Here is a 23,966-nt window from a genome sequence, read left to right as displayed (position 1 = left end):
CAAAACCGCGGCAGCACCGAGTGAGGACTCCCAGTTCGTCTCGGGAATCTCCCTTGACCCCAGCACCCTCCTTTCCAGGAGCGCGCCGGAGGTGGGAGGTGTCGCGGCATCCAGCCCTAGCCGGGCCACCCCTCCCCCGCCCCCAGGAGGCGGGGCCTTGCGACCTGATAAGTGAGGCCCAGGCCCAGCAGCTTCTTCTGGTGACCTCCACCATGGACTTTCAGCGAGCTGGAGTCCGGCTGCAGGTTGTTCTGGGACACCTCAACCGACCCTCCGCCCCGGCGATTGTATCCTTTGGGCTGCAGGGTGGGACGGGAGAGGGTGTCAGGCTGGAAAGAGCGTCGCCACCCTGGTGGTGGCTCCAAGGGCGCCGGAGAGCCACGGCGCTGGCGGCTCTTCTCGGTTCCCCCTGGGGAAGCGGGGAGGAGGCTGCATTCCAGTGTTCGGTGACGTCCTCCCCTCTTCCCCCCATCCCCAGAGGACCTTGTCCTGGCGGCCGGTGTGTGAGACTTTGCCGGGCCTGGGTGACTGGTGCGCGTCCTTGCCTGCTTGGCGCCGTGGTGGTTTCTTGCTTTGTGTAAAGCGAGAGGTGTAAAACTAGAGGTGGCGACGTCATCACAAAGAGGACTTTGCCATTTTCAGCTGCCTTGGCATTTTTCTGCCCTGTATTTCCCTACACCTAGAAATGCCGAGGACAGTTGCACTGTAAACAGAGGTGCTGAGCTGCTTGGCTGACGAAGGCAGGCAGAGGCAGGGATCCTCAGCGGTCACCAGGGGGGCACCCGTCGTCAAAAAGAGAAGGAGAGGGCGTGTAGGACTCTGCCCTGCAGGTAGAAGCCCCTCTCTACCTGCCCCGTTTCCACAGAGCTGTGAACTCCTGCAGGGACCTAGTGCTGCAGGTCTCCGGAGTTCTGCACTGGCCCCTAGAGTCCTCTCGACTTGCATAGTTCCTTGGTCTTAAGAAATGAGGGCTTAAGGGGATGTGTGAGGAAGGCAGAGAGATGCAGAAAGAGACCAGGAGTTCAGTCGATAAAGTGCTGGCTCAGCTAAATTCAGGGTTCTCGCCAGGCCATTCGCAAGTTTAAACTCTTGCCTGCAGGTTGGTAGAGACAGGCAGTAATCTCACATGATGCTGATGTAACCTCTCTTTACATTGAAAAACTGGTGGGGAGAGAGTAGACATCCCGAGCACTGGCACTGACCGGAAGCAGTGGTTAGACCTGCGCGTTATGTGGGGGTGGAATGCCACAGTCTATCTCTGTGTAGTGTTGACTGTCCTGGAACTCACTCTGTAGACCAGGCTGGTCTCAGACTCAGAGATCCACCTGCCTCCGCCTCCCGAGTGCTAGGATTAGAGTGTGCCACCTCTGTTGAGCTCACACTCTATTTCTTCTTGGCAATTGGTTGTAGGCTAAAATTTGAGAACTTCAGATATACTGGCATTAGATATATTTGAACTATAATTGGTGCCATCTCTTGCTACTTTTTTGGGGTTTTTTGGTTGTTTGTTTTGAGACAGGATTTTACTATGTAGCTTTGGCTGGCTGGAACTTGCTATATAGACTCCATTGGCCTAGAACTCACAGAGACCCACCTGCCTATACCTCTCAAGGGCTGGGATTAAAGGTGTGAGCCACCAAGCTCGGCTAGGTACTAAACTTTTAACTTGAGTCGGTTTTCAATTTAATTAGCCAGATGTGGCCAGCAGCTGGTGTTAGATATTGGACAGTGCTGGCCAAGAACCATAGTCAATATATTACTTACATAGACTTCTGGAAATTGTGGCACTTTCTCCCCAGCCTTAATTTGCTTCTAAGAAGTGTGGATTAGGGAAAACGTATATTCTGTATTTATATAATTGGGATTAAACTGTAGTCACAGCTTTTTGCGTCCACTTTTCACTTAAGTGTTCCATTATACAGTGCAGCATCATTAAACATTTCTCCGAGAACAAGAACCAAACTGCAGAAACAGTGGTGAGGGGCCAAGAGACTGGGCTGGAGAGATGACGCAGTGGTTAAGAACACTGACTACTCTTCCCGATAGACCTGGGATCAGCTCCCAGCACCCACAGTGGCAGCTCATAGTGGTCTGTAAATTTGGTCCTAGGGGACCTGACACCCTCACACAGACATATTTGCAGGCAAAATACCAATGCACATAAAATAAAGATAATTTTAAAAAAGAAAAAAAAATAGACATTTAATCCTGACAGAAGCCAGCACCTGTTAACTCTATCTCAGAAAATCCTGAAGTCAAAGGGGAAAATAAAAAAGGCTAACAAGCAATCCAGGCATGGTAATGCATACCTATAATCCCAATATCTGGGAGGTTAAGGCAGGAAGGAGGCTGAGGCCAGCTGACTATAAATCAACTTCCTGTTTCAATAAATGAACAAAAGTAAATGATAAACATGTTTATGTGAAATGACACTGTGGGGGTTGTTGGCTTGAGACAGGGTCTCACTACGCACCCTTGACCGACCTAAAACTCACTATGTAGACCAAACTGGTCTCAAACTCCTAAAAACCCACCTGCCTCTGCCTCTGCCTCTGCCTCTGCCTCTGCCTCTGCCTCTGCCTCTGCCTCTGCCTCTGCCTCTGCCTCTGCCTCTGCCTCTGCCTCTGCCTCTGCCTCTGCCTCTGCCTCTGCCTCTGCCTCTGCCTCTGCCTCTGCCTCTGCCTCTGCCTCTGCCTCTGCCTCTGCCTCTGCCTCTGCCTCTGCCTCTGCCTCTGCCTCTGCCTCTGCCTCTGCCTCTGCCTCTGCCTCTGCCTCTGCCTCTGCCTCTGCCTCTGCCTCTGCCTCTGCCTCTGCCTCTGCCTCTGCCTCTGCCTCTGCCTCTGCCTCTGCCTCTGCCTCTGCCTCTGCCTCTGCCTCTGCCTCTGCCTCTGCCTCTGCCTCTGCCTCCCAGGTGCTGGGATTGAAGATGCGTGCCCTCCTGTCGGGGTAGAAGTGACATTCTGAGAGCAGCCTTACATGCTAAAGGAGAAAAAAGGCTGTCACTAATCTGTAGACCCTGAGTGAAGTAAGAGCTTATGGACGAATTTGTAGCCTTTTGTATTTAAAAATTTACTTGACTGTTCAGTGTAGTTGGTTGTTTTTGCTCTTTTCCTCTTTTGGCTTTTTGGGGGTCCCACCACCCAGCTCCTAAATAAATCATACACAGAGGCCTATTCCTATTTATGAATGCCTGACCTTAGCCTGGCTTGTTTTTTTTCCTCCCCCCCACCCCCAAAAGAGCGCCAGAGCTCAGGACGGATGGACATGAGCCACCGTGTGGGAGCTGGGAATCGAACTCAGGCCCTCTGGAAGGAGGGAAGGAAGGGCAATCAGGTGATGAGTGCTCTTAACCACTGAGCTATCTCTCCAGATGGTGACTGGCTTGTTTTTTGCCAGCTTTTCTTAAATTATCCCACCCATCTTTGGCCTCAGGACTTCTATCTTTCTCCGTTCCTGTGTACCTTTACTTTCCTTCTTACTCCGCTTCTGGCTGTATGGTTGGCCCCTGAATCTTTCTCCTTCCTCTCCCCTTCTCAGAACCTTTTTTCCAGATTTTCTCTTCATATTTATCCCCTCTGCCTGCCAGCCCCGCCTATTCCTCTCTCCTGCCTCGCTATTGGCCGTTCAGCTCTTTATTAGACCAGCAGGTGTTTTAGATAGGCACAGAAACACAGCTTCACAGAGTTAAACAAATGCAACATAAACAAAAGTAGCACACCTTAAGATAATAATATTCAACAGTTTAGCTCATACTTTTTGGTGCCCTAATGACTGACGAACTCTTAACAGTTTAGACTGGGGTCACAAGAGGCAAGTACCTAAGCCCACACCTCTCTCCTGACTCCTACAGTGTGACCTTGAGGGTTTATTTGCTCAGTAGTTAGCAGAAGGAAATCCTGGGAATGGCTCTGTTGGGGGGGGGGGGGTAGTGAAGTGGCGGAGCTGGTCAGACTTCCTGTCTTCAGGCCCCACTGGAAGCTGTGGTGACAGTGACAGGGACAGCATGAGGACCAGTATTGCCTGTCCAGGGTTTCCCTGGAAACATGGTAGGCGGCTCGGGTTAGGCACTAAGCTTAGCTCCTTTCTTTCCTTAATCCTTTACCTAGGTAGCTCACCCTGTATCAGCGGCAGCGTCCCCTGCCAGTTGCTATCCTCAACAGTTCCGGTAAGGAGATCTCATCTTAACCTATGCTCTGCACTCATTCTGTCTAGTTTTATGATAAATTGACATAAGATACTCATCTCCGTAAGTTGGGCTGTTAGCAAGCCTGTAGGGTATTGTGTTAATTAGTGATTGATGGGTGCAGGGCCACCCCTGGTTTCTGTAAGAAAGTCTGCTGAGTAAGCCATGCTGAGCAAGCTATCACAAGCAGCACCCCTCCGTGGTCTCTGCTTCTGCCTCCAGGTTCCTGTCCTGTTTGGCTTTCTGCCCTGAGTTCCTTCCATGATGAACAGTGATGTGGAAGTGTAAACCAAATAAACCCTTTCCTCCCCAAGTTGCTTTTGGTCATGGTGTTTCCGCTCAGCGGTAGTAACCCTGACTAGGACAGTGGTAGCTGGGATAGAATGTCCCTTACAGCCAGGTAACAGGCAGCACCTGCCTCATTAGAACTCACTATAAAAACAAGTGGCTTTCAAGAAGCATTCTAAATGGTACATCTTCAGGGAACTTTGGAGAGCCCAACTTAAATTTTCTTTGTGTGTTCTAAAAAAATAGAAAATACATAATCTAACCCCTGAAAAATATAAGCACTGTATGTCACATTTAATTTAGCTTCTATTTTGGTTTTATTGACACATTGGCTGGCATTTTGAGTGTGTGTGTGTGTGTGTGTGTGTAAGGTTATTTATTTAATTTCTTTCTTTTGGGTTTTCAAGACAGAGTTTCTCTGTGTAACAGCCCTGGCTGTCCTGGAACTCACTTTGTAGACCAGGCTGGCCTTGAACTCGCAGAGATGCCTCTGCCTCCCAAGTGCTGGGATTAAAGACGTGTGCCACCACTGCCTGGCCATAGGTTATTTTTTTGAAGTAAGGTCTCACCAGGTAGGTCTTGAGCTTAAGATCCTCCTGCCTCAGCCTCTTGAGTAGCTGAGATTACTAATAACCAGAACCTGGTGTATGTAGTGCCTTGTTTTAAAAGGGTACATATAGCCACAGTGCCAACCTTGATGGGTGGGCTGGTTGATGTGGGTTTGTATAGACTTATGATCTGTGTATAGGAGTTTTGTTACTTTGGTTGCTTCTGAGACTGTGCTGACGGTTTAAAATGTATGGCCTGGGTATGGCGGTACATGCGTGGAATCCCAGACTTTACAAAAGCCAGCCTGTGCTGCAAAGTGAGCCCCTGTCCTAAGATATATGTACTTTAGTGTATCGATCCTCCGTTTGAAAGACAATTCTTATTAGCTTTAGGAAAAACTTAATATTCAGAATTTTGAACTATTACTGTAAGGCAACCATTGTTTGAAAACAAAATTTCTTTCAACTGCTCTGCCTCTGAGTGACATTTCCACAGCCCCTCATCTTCTCTCTCCCGCTTTCTTTCTCTGTGTATTGTTTTAATATGGCTTTAATCATATTCTATTATGACAAGTGTGTCCACATTATTCTGCCATTCATTTTTAACATCTATTGCATGGATATAATTCCTTGGTTAATATTTTTTCCAGTAATACTCTTTTTTTTTTTTTGGTGACCATATGTAACGTTTTTGGACTAACACTCTAACCTTTTCTAGGTTACTTTGTTAAAGCCATATAAACAGAAATATTGAATTTAAAAGTATGACTGTAGGCTGGGTGCGGTGGCACACACCCTTGGTCCCAGTACTCAGGAGGCAGAGACAGGCAGATCTCTGTGAGTTCAAGGGTAGCCTATGTATCTACACCAAGTTCCAGGCTAGTCAGAGCTACATAGTGAGACCCTGTCTCCCCCCTGTGAATGTATTTCAGGTCACTGGTAAACCATTAGCATGCAATTTAAAGTGGGAGCTTATTTGGCTATTTTTTCTTCTTTCTTAGGTATACTTTGGATAATAATGTCCTAAGCCTGGAGCAGAGACAATTTTATGAAGAAAATGGATTTCTTGTCATTAAAAAGCTGGTATCTGATGAGGATATTGAACGTTTTCGGTATAATGCTGCTATTTATGATTTTACCAAAAAAAAAAAAAACACATGTATTACATGAATGTGATGGTAACACAAGTTAGATTAGTTCAGGTTTGTTTGTGAGAGGAGTGTGTCTGGGAATTGATGGGTGTTAGGGTCACCTCACACTGTGGAGGCCAGAGGACCGCCCTGCTGTCGGTTCTCTCCTTCCGCCTTGTTGGAGACAAGGCCTCCTTTTTTGTCTGCCATTACCTAGTCACTGGCCTGTGAGCTTCCGTAATTCTCCTGCCTCTGAGCACAGAAGCAATCCAGGGAATACAGTTCCACACTACCGTGTCTGCCTTCGTGTGGTTTCTGGAGGGTCAAACTCACATTTGTTCAGGTGTTTTACTCACTGAGTCCCCTCCCCAGCCACGTGCAGATACTTTTTAAAGATGTGATTTGTTTGGGAGACTTTAGAAGTATGAGACCCGGAGCCAGGCTCTCTGGCTTGAGTCTTAGTCCTACCCCTAACGTGATACGTTCTGCGGCCACATGCGTATGCCTTGGTATCCCCACTTTTAAAATGGGATATTTTGATCCTACTGGTGTCTTAGTGCTGTTGGTGGAACCAAATGAGGTCAAGTAGATGGAGGGCCCTGGGACCAGGGCTTGGCACTCCAGAGTCGCTGCACGGTGTTTGCTTTTCAGATATGTTTCCATTAGGGATGTTCAACCTGTAACAGCAAATAGATTTCATCACCAAATCTGAAACCCCCTGGGTGATGACGTGGTGCAGTAGCTGCCAGATCCCACATGCGGCCTCATGTGCAAGGTCAAAGTCAAAACACAGATACACGAAAAATAGGACACAAAATGCCCGTAGGCCTGGGTGTAAGTTGTGGTGGGAACACAAGTGAATTGAGTGCACAGACCCGGATTCCAGCTCCAGGATATCACATTGTGCATATGTAAATATCTCAAGTAGTTTTTAAAAATCTGAAATCCAAAACACTTTGTTCCCAAGCATTTCAGGTAAGGAAGGGATGCGCAACCTCTGTTACTACAATGTCACTGTATCAAGAAACACTCCCCAGGCTAGGGAGATGGCTCAGTAGGTGAAGACCCGAGCTCTAAAAAGCCAGGAATGGCAGCACTGTAGGGGGAGCACTCAATGGCCAGGAAGCGCGCGCGCGCGCGTACACACACACACACACACACACACTTTCCCTGCTGTCTGCTGTGGGTGGGGTATTTTGAGGTAATGGTTCCAGGTAGAAGGCATTATCAATGAGCATTATTCTGCTAGACCAGAGAGGTTGTCCCAGAGTCTGCAAACCTCTTAGTAGGGCTGGGTAGGCGGTTGCTTAGAGTCCTTGTAATGACATTCTTTTTTTTTTTTTTTTTTTTTTTTTTTGGATTTTTCGAGGCAGGGTTTCTCTGTAGCTTTTGGTTCCTGTCCTGGAACTAGCTCTTGTAGACCAGGCTGGCCTCGAACTCACAGAGATCCGCCTGCCTCTGCCTCCCGAGTGCTGGGATTAAAGGCGTGCGCCACCATCGCCCGGCAATGACATTCTTTTTAAATCTCATTTCTAGAGCGGAGTTTGAACGGATCTGCAGGAAGGAGGTGGACGCACCAGGGATGATAGTGATGCGAGATGTGGCCATTGCAAAACTGAACTGTGAACTAAGTGAGAAGGTGGTTTCAAAGGTCCAGGATTTCCAAGAAAACAAGGAACTCTTTAGATACTGCTCCCTCCCCGAGGTGAGAGCCTGGCCTGCTTTCCCCGCCTAGTGGCCAGTCTACAAGTCTGCCTCCAGTGTCTTCTCTGTTTACTCAGTCAAGCACTTGCTCCTTACCTGTCGGCCTCATACCTGGTCTGCTCTACCCAGCCCCTGTCTACAGAGGGTGCTGGAGCTATGCTCTTCAGTGAAGGTGATTCTGCCCCACACTGGCGACTGACAACATCTGGAGACATGGACAGTTGTCATGATTGGGGTGGGGCGAGCTAATGGCTTCTACTGAGTAGCGGTCACTGATGCTGCTAATGGGACCAGAGATTCGATAATGCACAGAGGACTCCCCAGTCCAAATAGGGAACTATCTCACCCCAACTGCTCATGGCATCATAGTTGAGAGACTTTCCTGTGGAGTGTGTTAATTGTGTTTTGTTGTGAAAAACGAGAACCCTCATCTAAGACTCCATAACCAGAATATCAGTTACAAAGCTATTATTAATTAATTAATTGTTATGACTCTGGTCAGTAGAGGTATGAGATTGGGGTGTGTGTGTGTGTGTTGATGATCCAGCTCAGGGCCTTGTATACCCTAGTCAAGTTGTTGGCCCCTTGCAGGTTCTAGAATATCTAGAGTGCTTCACTGGACCCAATATGTGGCCACACACACAATGCTGATAGACCCCTGAGCTGCCAGCCCGGCATTTCTATTGGCAATTTTGTTGTTGTTGTTGTTTTAGACGGGGTCTTGCTCTGTCTAAAACTGACTCTGAAACTCAGGATCTCCCTGCCTCAGCCTGCTCTGCCATCTTGGTTCTTCTGTAGATCATTGTATGCTGTATCACTTGCTTGAACTTAAGATTTCCTATGAAGTTATTTTTTTACTGCTTTTTCCCGTTAGGTTCTGAAATATGTGGAGTGTTTCACTGGACCCAATATCATGGCAATGCACACAATGCTGATAAACAAGCCTTCAGATACTGGTAAAGCACTCTTCTTTGTCAGGGGAATACCAAAGTACTGCTAGATAAAGTGTGTAAAGTTGATGTTCAAAGGTAATGTGTATACCTATCAAACTTTAGATGAGGGAATGTGTAACCTTTTATTAACTCTTAAAACAGTTGCTATTAAACAACGCTGAAGAGTGATGGTGATTTCAGATAGTGACTCAACAGAGCTGCGCTCAGCAAGCAATGATTTGTATGTCATAAACTCCTCCTAGTCAATGTGTCTAAGCCTTTTCCTTCTTCTAGACAGGGCTTCCCTGTGTAGCCCTGACTATCCTGGAACTCACTCTTTAGACCAGGCTGGCCTTGAACTCTGAGATCCACCTGCCTGCTGATCCTCCTGAGCGCTGGGATTAAAGGCATGTGCCACTACTGCCCAGCATGCCTAACTGTATGCATAAGTATGCTCAGGTGTGTACAGGTGCTCGCACATGTGCGTGTGCTTATGTGCACGCAGCTGTTTGCATGTTGACAGTCTTAGTGTCCTCATGAATCCTGTCCATCTCCCTTCAGTGTCTTTCCCTAGCCTGTGGCTCCCCAATTAGGCTAGGCTAGATGGTCAGCCCTCACTGGGGAGCCTCCTGTTTCTGCTTCCCCAGTGCTGGGATTACGAGTATGCACTCTCATGCCTGGCACTTTTACAGGGTTCTGTCTTAGTGAGGGTTCCTATTGCTGTGATTGAAATACCATGACCAAAGAAACATGGGGAAGAAAGGGTTTGTTTGGCTTCCACTTCCACATCACAGTTCATTATCACAGGATAACAGGACAGGAGCTCAAGCAGGGCAAGAACTGCAAGAGCTGATGCAGTGGCCATGGAGGGGGTGCTGCTTACTGGCTTGCTCCTCATGGCTTGCTCAGCCTGCATTTTAATAAACTCGAGGACCACCAGCCCGGAGGATTGCACTACCCACAATGGGCTGGGCTCTCTCCTATCAACCCCTAATTGAGAAAAGACCCTCTAGTCAGGTCTTACGGAGGCATTTTCTCAATCAAAGTTCCCTCCTTTCAGATGACTCTAGCTTGTATCAAATTGATATAAAACTAGGCAGCACAGTGTTGAGGATTGAACTCGGGTCCTCATGCTTACAAGGCGAGTACTCTACCTCTATCGATAGCTCTCAGACGCTCTTAGCCGTGACAGCATGGACTCTGTATTTCTGACCTGAAAACATGATTATGAATACCAAAATTGAAACTATTATTTTTAAATCGCTCTTGAGTCCTTGAGACATCTTGTGCTTGCCCACATGTATATTCAAAGAATTCACTATGCCAGAAATAAAATCCAGGTGTCTGCATATTAATAACTAGCCCCAGAGAGTCTACTGTAGCCAGCTCTTCAGCCATACTGAGAAATCCTTCTGCAGCAGAAGCCATGAGAGCTGCTTGCCCTTCCCACTCTTCCTGTGTGACATGACCAAAGCTTATAACACCACCGTGTTTTTTTCCTGGGAACGTGGTTAGGGAACCAAGACCCAAGGGCAAAGCCATGGAAAGTGGCCATGTATTCTGTGGCAATAACTGGATACATGTCTGTTTCCTAGCCAACGACAACCTCTGAGAGAGCCTTCTAGCCTCTTCAAGGGGAACTGGAGCTTGGCTCCACAGAATTCCCCCCAATTGCATTAATCCAACTGTAGTAAGCTCCTTATTGAATGCTGCTGCCCCTGTGAAAACCCCAAGCAACAAAGGGGAAGTGTAGCAGAGATAATGAGGTGTGCATGCTGGAAGGATTGCTAACCAGCCCTCTAGAGATGGGGGGGCCTCACCGATGCTTCAGTTGGTTGCTTATCTCTTAAGACCGACTTCCTATGGCATTGTTTCATATGTTTGGGTTTGGTTTTTTGAGACAGGGTTTCTCTGTAGTCCTGCCTGTCCTGGAACTTGGTCTGTAGACCAGGCTGGCCTCGAACTCATAGAGATCGATCTGTCTCTTCCTCCTGAATGCTGGGATTAAAGGTGTGCACCACCACGGCCCAGGCATTTATTTGGTTCTGGTAGGTAGTTCAGTGTTCTAGGTTTTTAGGCAAATGACAAAATTCCAAGACTTCAGAGTTTTTGGTTTTTTTTGGTTTTTTGTTTTGTTTCTGTATGTTTGTTTTTGTTTGTTTTGTTTTGTTTTGTTTTTGACAATGGGTTCTGTTGCAGGCAAGAAGACGTCCCGGCACCCCTTGCATCAGGATCTACATTATTTCCCCTTCCGCCCCAGCAATCGCATTGTTTGTGCCTGGACCGCCATGGAGAACATTGACAGAAACAACGGTTGTCTGGTAGTGCTCCCCGGCACCCACAAAGGCTCTCTGAAGCCACATGGTTACCCCAAGTGGGAGGTAGGACTGCATAACTGCTGCTTCTGTGTGTGTGTGTGTGTGTGTGTGTGTGTGTGTGTGTGTGTACATGCTGGCCAGAGGGCAGCCTTGGGTGTCATTTCTCAGGCACCTTCTATCTGTTGATGGTTTTATTCGAGACAGGTTTCTCTGTAACTTTGGAACCTGTCCTGGAACTAGCTCTTGTAGACCAGGCTGGCCTCGAACTCACAGAGATCTGCCTGCCTCCGCCTGCCGAGTGCTGGGACTAAAGGCGTGCACCACCAGTGCCTGGTCTCTCACCAGGTAGGCTAGCCTGGTTGGCCAGTGAGCCCTGGGATCCGCCAGTCTCTTCCTCCGCAGCACTGGGATTAAGTGAACACTCACACACCCAGGCTTCCCTTTCTTTTTATCATGTGTTCTGAGGACCAAGCTCTCCTCAGCCGTCTCCTCAGCTCAGTGGCTGAGTCTCTCCAGAACCTTTTTGCTATTTCTGTTTCCATCTGTGAACACTCGGAGCCTGGGAAGGAGACTGTGTTTACTTTCATAGCAAATATTGTCTTGAGCTATATATACAGTTAGAACCAGAGCAAAATTGAGGATGTCAGGTAAAATAGCGACAACTATCCGTTCAACACATGTTTGAAAGCCAAGCCAATGTGGGGGACTTGGGTCACAAAGGCCAGTCATAAACATTTCAGCCCCAGACACATGTGATAAATGGCAAATTAGTCTTACCAACTGATAATGGAGTGAAGAAGAGGGCCAGACTGTTACCTGCAATTGCAAAGACCAGCAGAGACTAGAGCAATGGTTCTCGACCTGTGGGTTGTGACCACTTAGGGGGGGTCAGATACCCTTTTACATCCGGAAACACAGACATTTGCGTTATGATTCATACCAGTAACAAAATAACAGTTATGAAGTAACAGCGAAAATAATTTTATGGTGAGGCACCACAGCATGAGGAGCTGTGTTAAAGGTTGCAGCATTAGTAAGGTTGAGAAAACTGGTGACTGAGTTGAATATTGAAGAGCATGGTAGAGAAATTCCTTCTAGAAAAGAGGCATGGAGGTCAAGGGCAAGCACGGGCATGCCAAGGAGCAAGAAGAGCTGGGCACTCATGATGAAGATGGGTTGTGGGCTTCAGGGACATTGAAAAGATTAGCAGAGGGAAAACAGGCTGGAAGGACCAGGTTAGAGAAGACATTCACTCCGCTGGCTCTAGTTTGCTTGGGGCGCCTGGACTTTCCCTTTTGTAGGCAGTTGACAAAGCTTTCATGTAAAGAAAGTTTATTATACTCTGTTTAGAGTATAATTGTCATACAATTAGCTGTACGTATTTTTAGTATATAATGTGATCATCTTTGGCATGCATGCACATTGGTTACCATACTCAAGAGAATCAAAGTCCCTTTAGCTTGGCTTGGTGGAACATGCCTATAATCCTAGCATTTAGGAAACTGAGGTGGGAGAATGGGAAGTTCCAGGATGGTCTAGGCAGCATTGTAAGAGCCTGTCTCAAAAAGAGGAAGGAGGAGGAAGAGGAGGAGGAGGAGGAAAGGAAAAGAAAAACCCCTCTTCACCTGTTATCAAAAACAATCACTGAGCTGTTTTCCATTTTTACAGATTTGCCTGCATTTTGTTGCAGTATTCACTCTTTTGTGTGCCTTCTTTTGCTTAGCGTTCTTGAGATTCGTTGATGTGGTGTATGTCTTGATAGCTCAGTTCTTTGCATTGCCAGGTTTTATTTTGTTGCTTGGTTACACCCTGTCTTCTTACCCATTCAGCTCTTGCTGTGGGGAGCTGTTCTGCATCTATGAACGAGGAGCTCGAACCAGTTCTTCAGGAACAGTTACTTTGGGATATGGTACAAGAGGCACTGAAATTTAGGAAGCCAGAAGCAGAGAAGCAGGGGAGAAGCGCTCATTGCTTCAAATCTAAGGCCCAGAGATCCCCTGCGATCTCAGATGAGGGTCAGGGTAGATAGCATATCAATGGTAAAAACAGGGAACTGAGACTTTGGAGGAAATGGAGAATTTGTCTTAGGACAAAAAGCTTGGAGAGCTTGTCTCAGGAAGTCAGTTTCTGGTTTTAATTTTTGGCATGCTTGTGTGCACCACAGCACACATGAGGAGGCCAGAGGGCACCTTGCATGAATGTTCTTTTCTTCCACTTTGTAGGTCCTGGAGGTCAATCTTGGCAGTAACTACCTTTACCCACTAAGCCATCAAGCTAGCCTAGGATGGTAGCTTTCTTTTCTTTTTTTTATTTTTTGGATTTTCGAGACAGGGTTTCTCCGTAGCTTTTTTTTCTTTTTTCTTTTTCTTTTTTTTTTTTTTTTTTTTTTGGTTCCTGTCCTGGAACTAGCTCTTGTAGTCCAGACTGGCCTCGAACTCATAGAGATCCGCCTGCCTCTGCCTCCCGAGTGCTGGGATTAAAGGCGTACGCCACATCTGCCCGGCTGGATGGTAGCTTTCTTAAAACAATTCTATACTATGGGACATACTGTTATCATGTAAAACCATTTCAGTCTGTTCATGATGGTAAACCTGAAATTGTGAAATTCATCAGTTTAGGGTTAGGTGGGGCAGAGAGATGGATAGTAGGTGAAAGTACTTGATACAGCCCATTAATCCCTGAGCTCCACATGGAAGGAAATAAATGCCATAAGTTGTCTGTGACTTCCGCATGTGCTGTGACATGAATATCACCTCCTCAAACAGTGAATATATGCATATGTATTATATATGTATATGTAAACATATGTATGTTGTATACACACACACACGTATATACATATATGTATATATATATACTTTTAAGATTAGGTAAGGGTTGGTCTGTACCAGACATTTTCTTTCAGGTCACCAACCAGCTCCCAAATCATGACACAGAGCTTTCTTGTTAGTTTTGACTGCTCAGCCTAGCTTACTTGTTTCTGGCTAGCTCTTTTTAACTTGACCTGTTTATCTTTTGCCTCAGGGCTTATTACCTTTCTTACTTCTATATATTTTACTTTCACTGCTTCCCTATGTCTGTTTGCCTGGCTTCTTGCCCTAGGCATGTCTCTCATTCTCTTTTTCTCTCTCATTCCTCTTGTTCTTTTTTCTTCTCGTCTAGATTTCTCCTATTTATTCTCTCTGCCTGCCAACTCCATCTATCTTTTCTCCTGCCTAGCTATTGGCCATTCAGCTCTTTATTAGGCCAATCAAGTGCCTTAGGCAGGCACGTTGAAATGAATACAACACATCTTTTCATAATTAAACAAATGCAGCATAAACAAAAGTAACACATCTGTCACACTTCAGGTAAGATTCCGCAGCGTAAACAAAAGTAACACATGTGTACACACTTCAGGTAAGATTCCGCAGCGGAAACAAAAGTAACACATCTGTACACACTTCAGGTAAGATTCCGCAGCACAAACAAATGTAACACATCTGTCACACTTCAGGTAAGATTCCGCAGCGGAAACAAAAGTAACACATGTGTACACACTTCAGGTAAGATTCCGCAGCGTAAACAAAAGTAACACATCTGTCACACTTCAGGTAAGATTCCGTAGCGTAAACAAAAGTAACACATCTGTACACACTTCAGGTAAGATTCCGCAGCACAAACAAATGTAACACATCTGTCACACTTCAGGTAAGATTCCGCAGCGTAAACAAAAGTAACACATCTGTACACACTTCAGGTAAGATTCCGCAGCACAAACAAATGTAACACATCTGTCACACTTCAGGTAAGATTCCGCAGCGGAAACAAAAGTAACACATCTTTGCCTAGTTAAAGTCATATTCTCCAATATAGGTCCAAGGCACAGGGCTGGACTCTGGCTGACTTAACAAAGGGAATGATCTGAAGGCTTTCCGAGCAGCGAGCAGCAGCATTTCCTGGCCAGCTTAGCTTAGATAAGACCATACAGCTACCTTGCTGGGAGAAAAGGGCCTGGGTTCAAATTGCAACAGTAGCCCATAGGAAAATGTTTATTTCCTAAAAGGAATTTGGGATAGTCTTAGCAAGAATAGGATGCTGGGGCTGGGAAGACAGCCCCGTCACTAAAATGCTTGCCTTGCAAGCATGATTCCCAGAACTAAAAAAAAAAAAAAAAAAAAAAAAAAAGCTGAGCATGCTTGAAATCTCTGCTGAGGTGGAGACAGGCTGAGTTCCACGCCACTGAGAGAGATCGTCTCCAAAATCCAGGCATAAGTTTTTTACTTCTCCTCCCGGATACTTTGAGGTAGAGATTTATGCAAGCAACTCCAGTTAAACTCAGCAAGTCACACCCAAAAGAAAGACTCAGTAAGTGCCCGAGTGCACTCTGGTGTGACATTGTCAAAGAACAAAAAAAATGAAACAAAACGTATAAGGTAGACAGTAGCTGAGGGGCAACGCCCTAGGCTGGTCCCTACCTTTGTGCCTCCACCTCACAAGTGCCGGGATTTTTCACTATTCTTGGCTTACTCTGGATGTGACATGTTTTTGCACTCCCCCCCCCCCCCCACTAATTTGGGGAGAACAATTAGCTTCCCCCAAGCTACTCTAGACAAGTGAAAGGAGGCCGAAACAGGAAAATCTGGATTAGGGGAATGCCATGCTAGGAAAGAACATTACTGATTCAGGCCCGACAAGCCTAAGACAAGTAAGTGTGTTTGTTATATCAGCCAGGGCTCTGTAGCGGAACTGAAACCATAGACTGGATGGATATTTTATATATACATGTAATTTATCATATCAACTTACATTAAAATAACAGCAACAGTTGTCCTTTGAGGCTGGGTGCTTCGGCTGTCAAAATAGTCCCACAATGGCTGTCTCATGCTGGAGAGGCCACAGTAGTTGCTGCGATGTTGACCAGACTGAATATCTTGGCAGTCTGAGTCTGGTGTCCAAAACTTAGCTGTTTTCTGGAGAGTCGCTGGTCCTTTGTCCATGACATAAGCCTGGAAACACTGGTTCTAATGTCAGCAAAGGAACAGCAGCAGAAAGGGCAAGGGAAGATAAAACACAAAACGCAGCTTTTCTGTTGGTCACTCCCCTCCCTGCCCCCGTATTGACTGCTCCTCTACTCTGGGCAGGTTTCCTACATCAGTTAAGACAATCAGGACAATTCTCTGGCGAAGCTCCCTACCGCGGAGATCCTGAAAGGTGGCGAATTAACATTAAGACAAGCCTCCACTCACATTAACCAGAAGAGGCAAAGCCAGGCTGAACCAGTTATAATTAATTAGCTGTAATTGCACGTGTGTGGAGGTCAGAGGTCAGTTCTTGCCTTCCTCCATGGGTTGTGGGTGTCTGGGTGTCAGGCGCTTGTGGCAAATACTTTTAACCAGCAGGCCATCTCACGGGCCTAACATGGGACTTGTGAAATACAGACATCTGGGAAGATTCTGTCTATTTAAAAACAAAACATTGAGAGTCTAATTTGGACATGCTGTTGTCTTGGAGGGAGTTCAAGGACTCTTGTTTCCCCTGATAGACTGATGATGAAGTCTTGGCGTCTTCTCTTATGTGTTCTAGGGAGGGGTTAACAAAATGTACCACGGCATCCTGGACTACAAGCAGGACAACAACAGGGTGCACCTGGTGATGGAGAAGGGAGACACTGTTTTCTTTCATCCTCTGCTCATCCATGGATCTGGTCGGAACAAGACTCAAGGATTCCGCAAAGTATGTACTCAGATTGCTACATCTCCAAGATGAGCGGACTAGAGCAAAGATCTCAAGACACAGTAAGATAGCAAAGAAGGCAGGACTTTTCACTAAGGGGTCAGCTCCTTTACCAGGATATACATACATATTCACTCTGTTAGGCTGCTAACCCTGTGGACACTGTACCGTAATTGTTCATGGAATTACTTAAGAACAAAAGTAGCCTTTTCAGCACCCAGCAGCTGCTGAGGGTAAAAGCGATGGCTAAATTACTACAATAGTATCATTTGGAATTCATTTTACTCATTCTAAGCACAACAGGAGGGAAGCTTGTAATACCTTTACTACTGAGGAAAAACAGTATTGATCCAAAACAATATTAAGTTCCGAACAGCACACTCAGAAAACAGACTCAGTAGGCACACCTTTTTTCACTCCTGAGCTTCAGACTGTTTACAACTTAATACTTTGTTGCTGATGTTAAAAACTTCCCCACAAATGCCGCCACTTCTCACTTCCACAAGTCCAGTAGATCTGATGGCCCCGTGAGAGCGCACTTCCTCATGGGAACATCAGCGCTCCTTTGGGACTAAGTGGGACTTTCTGGCTCATCACATGGTTCCCACCCATCCTTCCTGGTTCTTTGAACCCCAAGACAAGGCACCAAACATATCTTCCACTCACTTATACTCCCACGAGGTTCTCTGGAGCTTGGGATTAGACTGAGGGAAGTGGAGACGCTGCCTCAGGACAAAATTTAAGGGACTGCCAAAAATTCAGCGGTCAAGCTAAATAATATTTTAATACATTAAAATTAAACAGCCGTGCCTCTTATTGTGTCAAAATTTAAAATGAGGCTGGTATGACCCACACACGTGCAAGTATGGGGTATAGGCATTGCAATACAAATAATATAAGTTTTGATATATACTGAACTTGCCCTTTTCTATATTTTTCTGGTGTCTCAAATAATCTAGAAAATACCCACCATTGTTTCGTAATAAAATACATATGGAAAAGCACATTTTCCCTTTTGTCTTGGTCTCTGATGCTGCTTGGTCTAGCACACAGGTTTACATAGGTGGTGGAATTTGAGACACCACTGTAGAATTCAGTATTTTGAGCAAAGTAGACAGTCTTTATGATGGATGTGGTCACCTTCAGAAACAAACTAGTGACAGGAAGGAGGCATTTTAGTGACTGCTTCACAAGCTGGGTTTGTTACAATTTTTCTTGAATGGGTAGAAGAAAGGAGTTTCAGGCTTCCTTCAGGAGGAAGCAAGGTGGGTTCCCGGAGCTGACGTTCAGTGCCCCTTCGGATTCGAGAGGGTGTGTATTCTTCTTCTGGAGCTATTTTCAGTTGCCACGTCTATTTCCACTAAAATAACGACCACGCTCCAACTCAACTGGGTAACAAAGTTGGCTGAGAAGAGGGTGAAGTCTGGTGTGTGCCGCACACTTGTAATTGCAGCACTCGGGAGGCTGATGCAGGGGGATCACATGTTCTGAGAACTGGGGGACAGTTTATGCAACATAGCAAGTTCTAGGCCAGCCTTAGCTATGCAGTGAACCATACCCCAAAAGAAAAAAAATGAGAAATAACAGCGGAATAGCATCCAGTTAAGGACTCTAGGATATGGGAAATTTTAATTACCCAAAAATATTGAAGATCTCTTAAGGGACTGGACTTCTTAAACATATCTTTAAAAAACAAGTATCCCAGCTAATTTAAAAAAAATCTTTTGGGGGGCTGGAGAGATGGCTCAGAGGTTAAGAGCATTGCCTGTTCTTCCAAAGGTCCTGAGTTCAATTCCCAGCAACCACATGGTGGCTCACAGCCATCTGTAATGGGGTTTGGTGCCCTCTTCTGGCCTGCAGGCATACACACAGACAGAATATTGTATACATAATAAGTAAATAAGTATTAAAAAAATAAAGTAAATAAAGATTTATTTAAAAAAAATCTTTTGTGGGCCAGTGAGATGGTTCAGCAAATAAAGGTCAGAGTTCAGTCCCTGGGAGTCACGGGATAGGAGAGAACCAGCCCCAAAGCCTGTCCTCTAACCTCCGTGTAAACATACACACACACACACACACACACTCTTTACATTTTTTAAAAATCCTTTGGAATTTCTCATCTAGCCCTCGGCTGTGGAGGAGGGGCTGAGCTATGCACGAGGAGACTGGCTTAGGATACGATAGGCCATCCTTCCAATTGAGAAATCAAATCCCAAGTGAAATACCCTTGACCTAGGAGGACTCTGCTTGTTTGGGGGGCGTCCTGGGATTCATAGGTCTCCACTATCAGACTGTCCTTTCTGCACAGGCCATTTCCTGCCACTATGCCAGTTCTGACTGCCACTATATCGACGTGAAGGGCACCAGTCAAGAAAACATCGAGGATGAAGTTAAAGAGTTCGCAGAGAGACACCACGGAGTTGGTAGCAGCATTGAACTTAAGGTATGCGCGTGACACCTCAAAGGAAACACTGGGGTTCTCTCTCTTCGGATTAACTGAAAGCATGCAGCTTCTGTTTGGTGCTCTCTTCAGAGCTGTCGCTGGGCCCACCCAGAATGACAGGGATATGGATAGTCAGTGTTGATGCTGATCAGCCGAGCCCAGCGAGTGGGCACATTCCGTTTGGAAAGCTGGTTTGATTTTGTCATTGCAAATGCAGGCTGCAGCCGGGCGATGGTGGCGCACGCCTTTAATCCCAGCACTCGGGAGGCAGAGGCAGGAGGATCTCTGTGAGTTCGAGACCAGCCTGGTCTACAGAGCTAGTTCCAGGGTAGGCTCCAAAGCCACAGAGAAACCCTATCTCGAAAAAAAAAAAAAAAAAAAAAAAAAAAAAAAGCAAATGCAGGCTGCGGGCTCAAGGATACCGAGTTAGTGATAGTTAGTGCGCCATAAGTCACACAAATGCCACGCTCCCATGCTGTCTCCAGTCATCTAGAGTATCGTGACCCTGCTTTAGAACCTGCAAAGGTGAGAATGTGCAATCTGTAATTACTAAAAATCTCAATAAGGAAATCACATTGAGCTGGGCGTTGATAGTACACACCTTTGATGTCGGCACTCGGGAGGCAGAGGCAGGTGGATCTCTGTGAGTCCAAAGCCCAGCCTGGTCTACAGAGTGAGTTCCAGGACAGCCAGGGCAAGCAAAAAAGGAAAGAAAGAAGAAAGAAAGACAGACAGACAGAAAGAAAGGAAGAAAGAAATAACTTTGGATAATTAAAGCAAAAGTAGCCATGAATGTGTCCCACATCTGAAAATGCTCTGATTTCACACTTGCAAGCCCTAAATTCTTCCCTTCCATCTCCCTCTGCCTCCCATGGATCACTCAGACTTGGGTCTGACAAGAATGTCGTCAGCCCTCCCGGTGTGAGGTTCCACATTTGTAGATTTGGTCAACTGAAATACTGGAAAATATTAAAAGTATTCAGGGTCTGGAGAAAGGCTCAGCAGTTAAAGGGTGAGAACTGCTTTTGCAGAGGACCTAAGTTCAGCCCATTACGGGCTTCTAATGACCTCTGCCTGCAGTTTCAGGGGATCCAATCTCTCTGACCTTTGTAGGCACTGCACTCACATGCCCAGACACCTACATCCTTAAAATAAATCAAACCTTTAAAAACAGTATTTGAAAAGACCACATGTAGACTGAACATATAGAGACATTTTTATCACTCCCTTCTTAAGCAATAACACATCGATTTACATGACATTTCATTCTGTCAGGTAGTATGGGTAATCCAGAGATGGTATACGCTATATGATAGGATGGATATGGGCTCTATTCAAATACTGTGCCATTTCATACAAGGGACTTAGAGTCCCATGGATTACAGTATCCAAGGTGAGTTCTGGATGGTACATCAGGCTTCAGGTTGGTCAAGGTTATGCTAAATGAGGCCTCAGATGTTGATGTTCATTACCTGGAAAGTTATAGTTTATCAGGTTTGTTTAGAAGAATAAAGCCAGCTCCTAGCATGTAGTTTTTTTCTAAGAGACAAAAAACCCGTGCATGTCACTTATGTCCCTCACTAAACTACAATAGAGCAGTCAGAATAGCTTCGTACCATTCCCTAAATATGCTGAAGGTTGATCTAGTGGCAGAACTAGGTTTTAGAACTGGACTAATTCATTCTTTCTATACACCTTATTATGACTTGCTCAAAAATAATAAATCAGAAAATATAAATTGTATTATTAGAAGCTAGCTCTTATAATTGCAGTACTCAGGAGGCCAAGGCAGGAAGACTTTGCCTGTGCTACCTGATGGGTTCTAGGCTGACTTGGGCTACAGGGTGAGACTCTGTCAAAAATAAAAACTATTCCAGCAAGGTGACTCAGAAAGTAAAGGTGATTCCTCCAAGCCTGAGGGCCTGAGTTCACCTCCTGCCACCCACACAGTAGAAGGCGAGAACCAGTTCCCACCAGTTGTCTTCTGCCCCCACCTGTACTCCAACTCACACGCTCGTGTGCACATGCACACACATGCACACACACATGCACACACATGCACACACACATGCACACACATGCACACACACAAGTGCAAATAAATAAATACATAAGTAAAATGTAATAAAAAACAAACAACAACAATAAAAACAAAGGGGGTGGAACAAAATTTAAAAACAAATTAGTAAGCCGTGGCATCTTTTCCACTATTATAATCTAATCTTGAGTAGAATTTTCAATGCTTCAGGCAGATGATGTCAGCAGAAAGACAGCAGTTTTTACCATGGCCGAGTTGCAGTATCTGCCATTAGCGCCTGTGTCAAATTAGTCCAGGCGGGTAGCTGGGAACCTATGGACCTAGTGTAGTTAGCACTATTTCAGATACTGGTAGGTGGGGTGACTGGAGTCCCAGAATATGTTCTGTTTACTAATCAATATAACTATTAATATTTTCCCTGTTTAGTCATTTGTAGAGAGTTGAACCCTCTTCTTCGCGGAGAGTAGGCCAATGGAAGTGTTTCACACACTTTATTTGATATTGTTTCAGGATATTTGGATGTTTCGAAGCAGATCTGTGAAAGGAGAAAGAATAAACCTTTGAAATAGCGCTTCGAGAGTGAGGTATGGAGATACGTGCCTATGATCTTAACATTCAAGAGACAAGACAGGAGCATCGAGAGTTCGAGTACAGCCTGGACTACATAGCAAAATACTGTCTCCTCCCCTTACCCCCATAAAAAAGAAGAATTATCACTTCATTGTAATTCTTTTAAAGGAAACATCAAAGCAAGACCTCTAAGGAAAACGTTTTCTTATTGAGATGATGATATCTTTTCTACCACCTGTTTACAAAATCAAGACACACATCCTGGGGACTTCACTGCCCAGATTTAATTATGTGATGCTGTTGCTTAATTGAGTGAAATTACTGTTTTAAGAAAAACTAACTTGGGGTATGACTAATAAAGGTGACCGACTATACTTGAAGTGTTTCCAATCATTTTCTTTCATTCCACAGACACTTTGCCCAAGCAGAAATGATTTCTTGGGAGTTCAGGCTACATCCGGTTGTATATTCCTCCCCTCATGAACCCACCCCCTACCAGTTTCATGTCCTGAGAGGCTTGTGTTCTAGTCTAGAACACATAGTGAACATTCACAGTGACCGACGGGCAAAGGAGGGCAGTGTGGAGTCTACAGAGGTTGAGCCTGGGTTTCTGACACATGCTTCCTTGCAAGGCTTCAACCCAACACCTTCCATGAAACACAGACTAGTCATCTCCCGTGGTTTCCTTTGGTGCTGAGCAGTGAAGACAAGAGTGCCTTGTCTGTGTTTGCTGTCGGGCAGGGCAGCTGAAACCCTTCAACAGTATTAGGGAACCCTCCCTTTCACACACAGGCCTTTTGATTCTATTAGCATTGGAGTATGGACTCAGGGAGACTCTTGCGATCTATTTCCACACCAGCTGGAGGCAGCAGGGAGGTGTGTGCCTTAGTTTTCAAAATTATGGTTAGGGCTTTGGTGAGGAAAAAAATAGCAGGTTCCTTTCTGGATATTATGCCGAGCACCAGTTTCACTGTTTGGCGCTTATCAGTTTCTTTATCAAGACAGGCACCCCCTTTAAGCCTACCTTCAGTGAACCCAGAACTTTGGGCATGCTAGGCAAGTGCCCTTCATTTTTATTTATTTTAGACAGGCCATGCTGAATTTCCCAGAAGGCTTGGAACCGCGTAGCCCAGGCTGGCCCTGAACTTGAAATCCTCACACTTGCAGGGCAGCTTTACCCAGCAAGCCGCCTCCCAGCCCCACATTTGATTGCTTATTATTTATTATGCCTTACTTTCTGGCACCGTGAGTGCCTCCTGCTATTGCTCTGGGCTCTACTGTCCAATCAGCCACTTCTACAAAGAGCCTCGGCTCCTTCTTCTGGCCAATGGTATTAGAACCAAGAATCTAGGTGCAGGGTCTAGGTGCTGGTGCCCGATCTGGGTGTAAGTGCCCGATCTGGGTGTGGGTGCCCAATCTGGGTGTGGGTGTGCTCCTAGTGCTCTGTGCTCACACTCTTCTGTGACAATTGTGCACTTCAATGCTTTGACTCCCCTGCCGCAGTACCACTGGAGGGTGACAGACACCTGGTCTCAGAGTGCCAGATCTAAATGTTTCTGTCTGTTCTTAGAGAGCCCCCCCCCCCAGTACCATCTGGTCCCCGAGATTGTCAGACTTTTATCTGTTCTCCTTGAAGGTGGTCATTTTCTGGAACATGCTGTGCGGGATGGAGATGAAGGAACAGAACCTTTGCATTTGCTTGATTCCAATTGAACTACACAAATGTGTGACCTATTTGGAAACTAGAATGCATTGTAAACTGAAGCAATGAATAGGCAGAAAGGGACAGTGACCAGCTCTCAGAAATGTAAGCAAAAGCCGCAGCCCAGTAGGTCCTTCTGCCTTAAGTAAAACATCTGTAGCTCTCAAGAGCCACAGAGTCGGGATTCTCAGCTTTGCTGCCCAGGCGCCTCTGCTTCGGTTGACTCAGCCCTGCCGTTGGAACAGGTAGGCGTCCAGAGACAACAGGACTAAAGGAGTGTGGTCGGGAACAAGGACACTATTTGCAAAAACAGCCAGCCTGCCAGATTTGTCCGCAGGCCATAGCTTGCCCATTCAGTTCTAATGAAAGTACAAATTCAGTAAGCAAATGAAGAC

The 23,966-nt window shown here is 45.8% G+C and overlaps 1 protein-coding gene across 1 annotated transcript; it reads left to right on the top strand.

The window, feature by feature from the left end:
• Positions 1 to 151: 151 nt before the first annotated feature.
• Positions 152 to 22,243, top strand: Phyh (phytanoyl-CoA 2-hydroxylase). Its single transcript, XM_041630907.1, has 9 exons — positions 152 to 287; positions 4,107 to 4,165; positions 6,021 to 6,131; positions 7,686 to 7,854; positions 8,728 to 8,809; positions 10,985 to 11,166; positions 16,669 to 16,818; positions 19,127 to 19,261; positions 21,810 to 22,243. Exons 1-9 carry the CDS (start codon positions 213 to 215, stop codon positions 21,861 to 21,863), a joined length of 1,017 nt encoding a protein of 338 aa, XP_041486841.1. The 5' UTR covers positions 152 to 212; the 3' UTR covers positions 21,864 to 22,243.
• Positions 22,244 to 23,966: the final 1,723 nt, after the last annotated feature.

This window comes from Microtus oregoni, unplaced genomic scaffold (assembly GCF_018167655.1).
Source record: "Microtus oregoni isolate MIOR12 unplaced genomic scaffold, Mior012 000035F_ref0000213, whole genome shotgun sequence".
Classification (NCBI taxonomy): domain Eukaryota; kingdom Metazoa; phylum Chordata; class Mammalia; order Rodentia; family Cricetidae; genus Microtus; species Microtus oregoni.
Note: the sequence above shows the minus strand (reverse complement) of the source record. Positions and strands in the feature narration are given on the sequence as shown.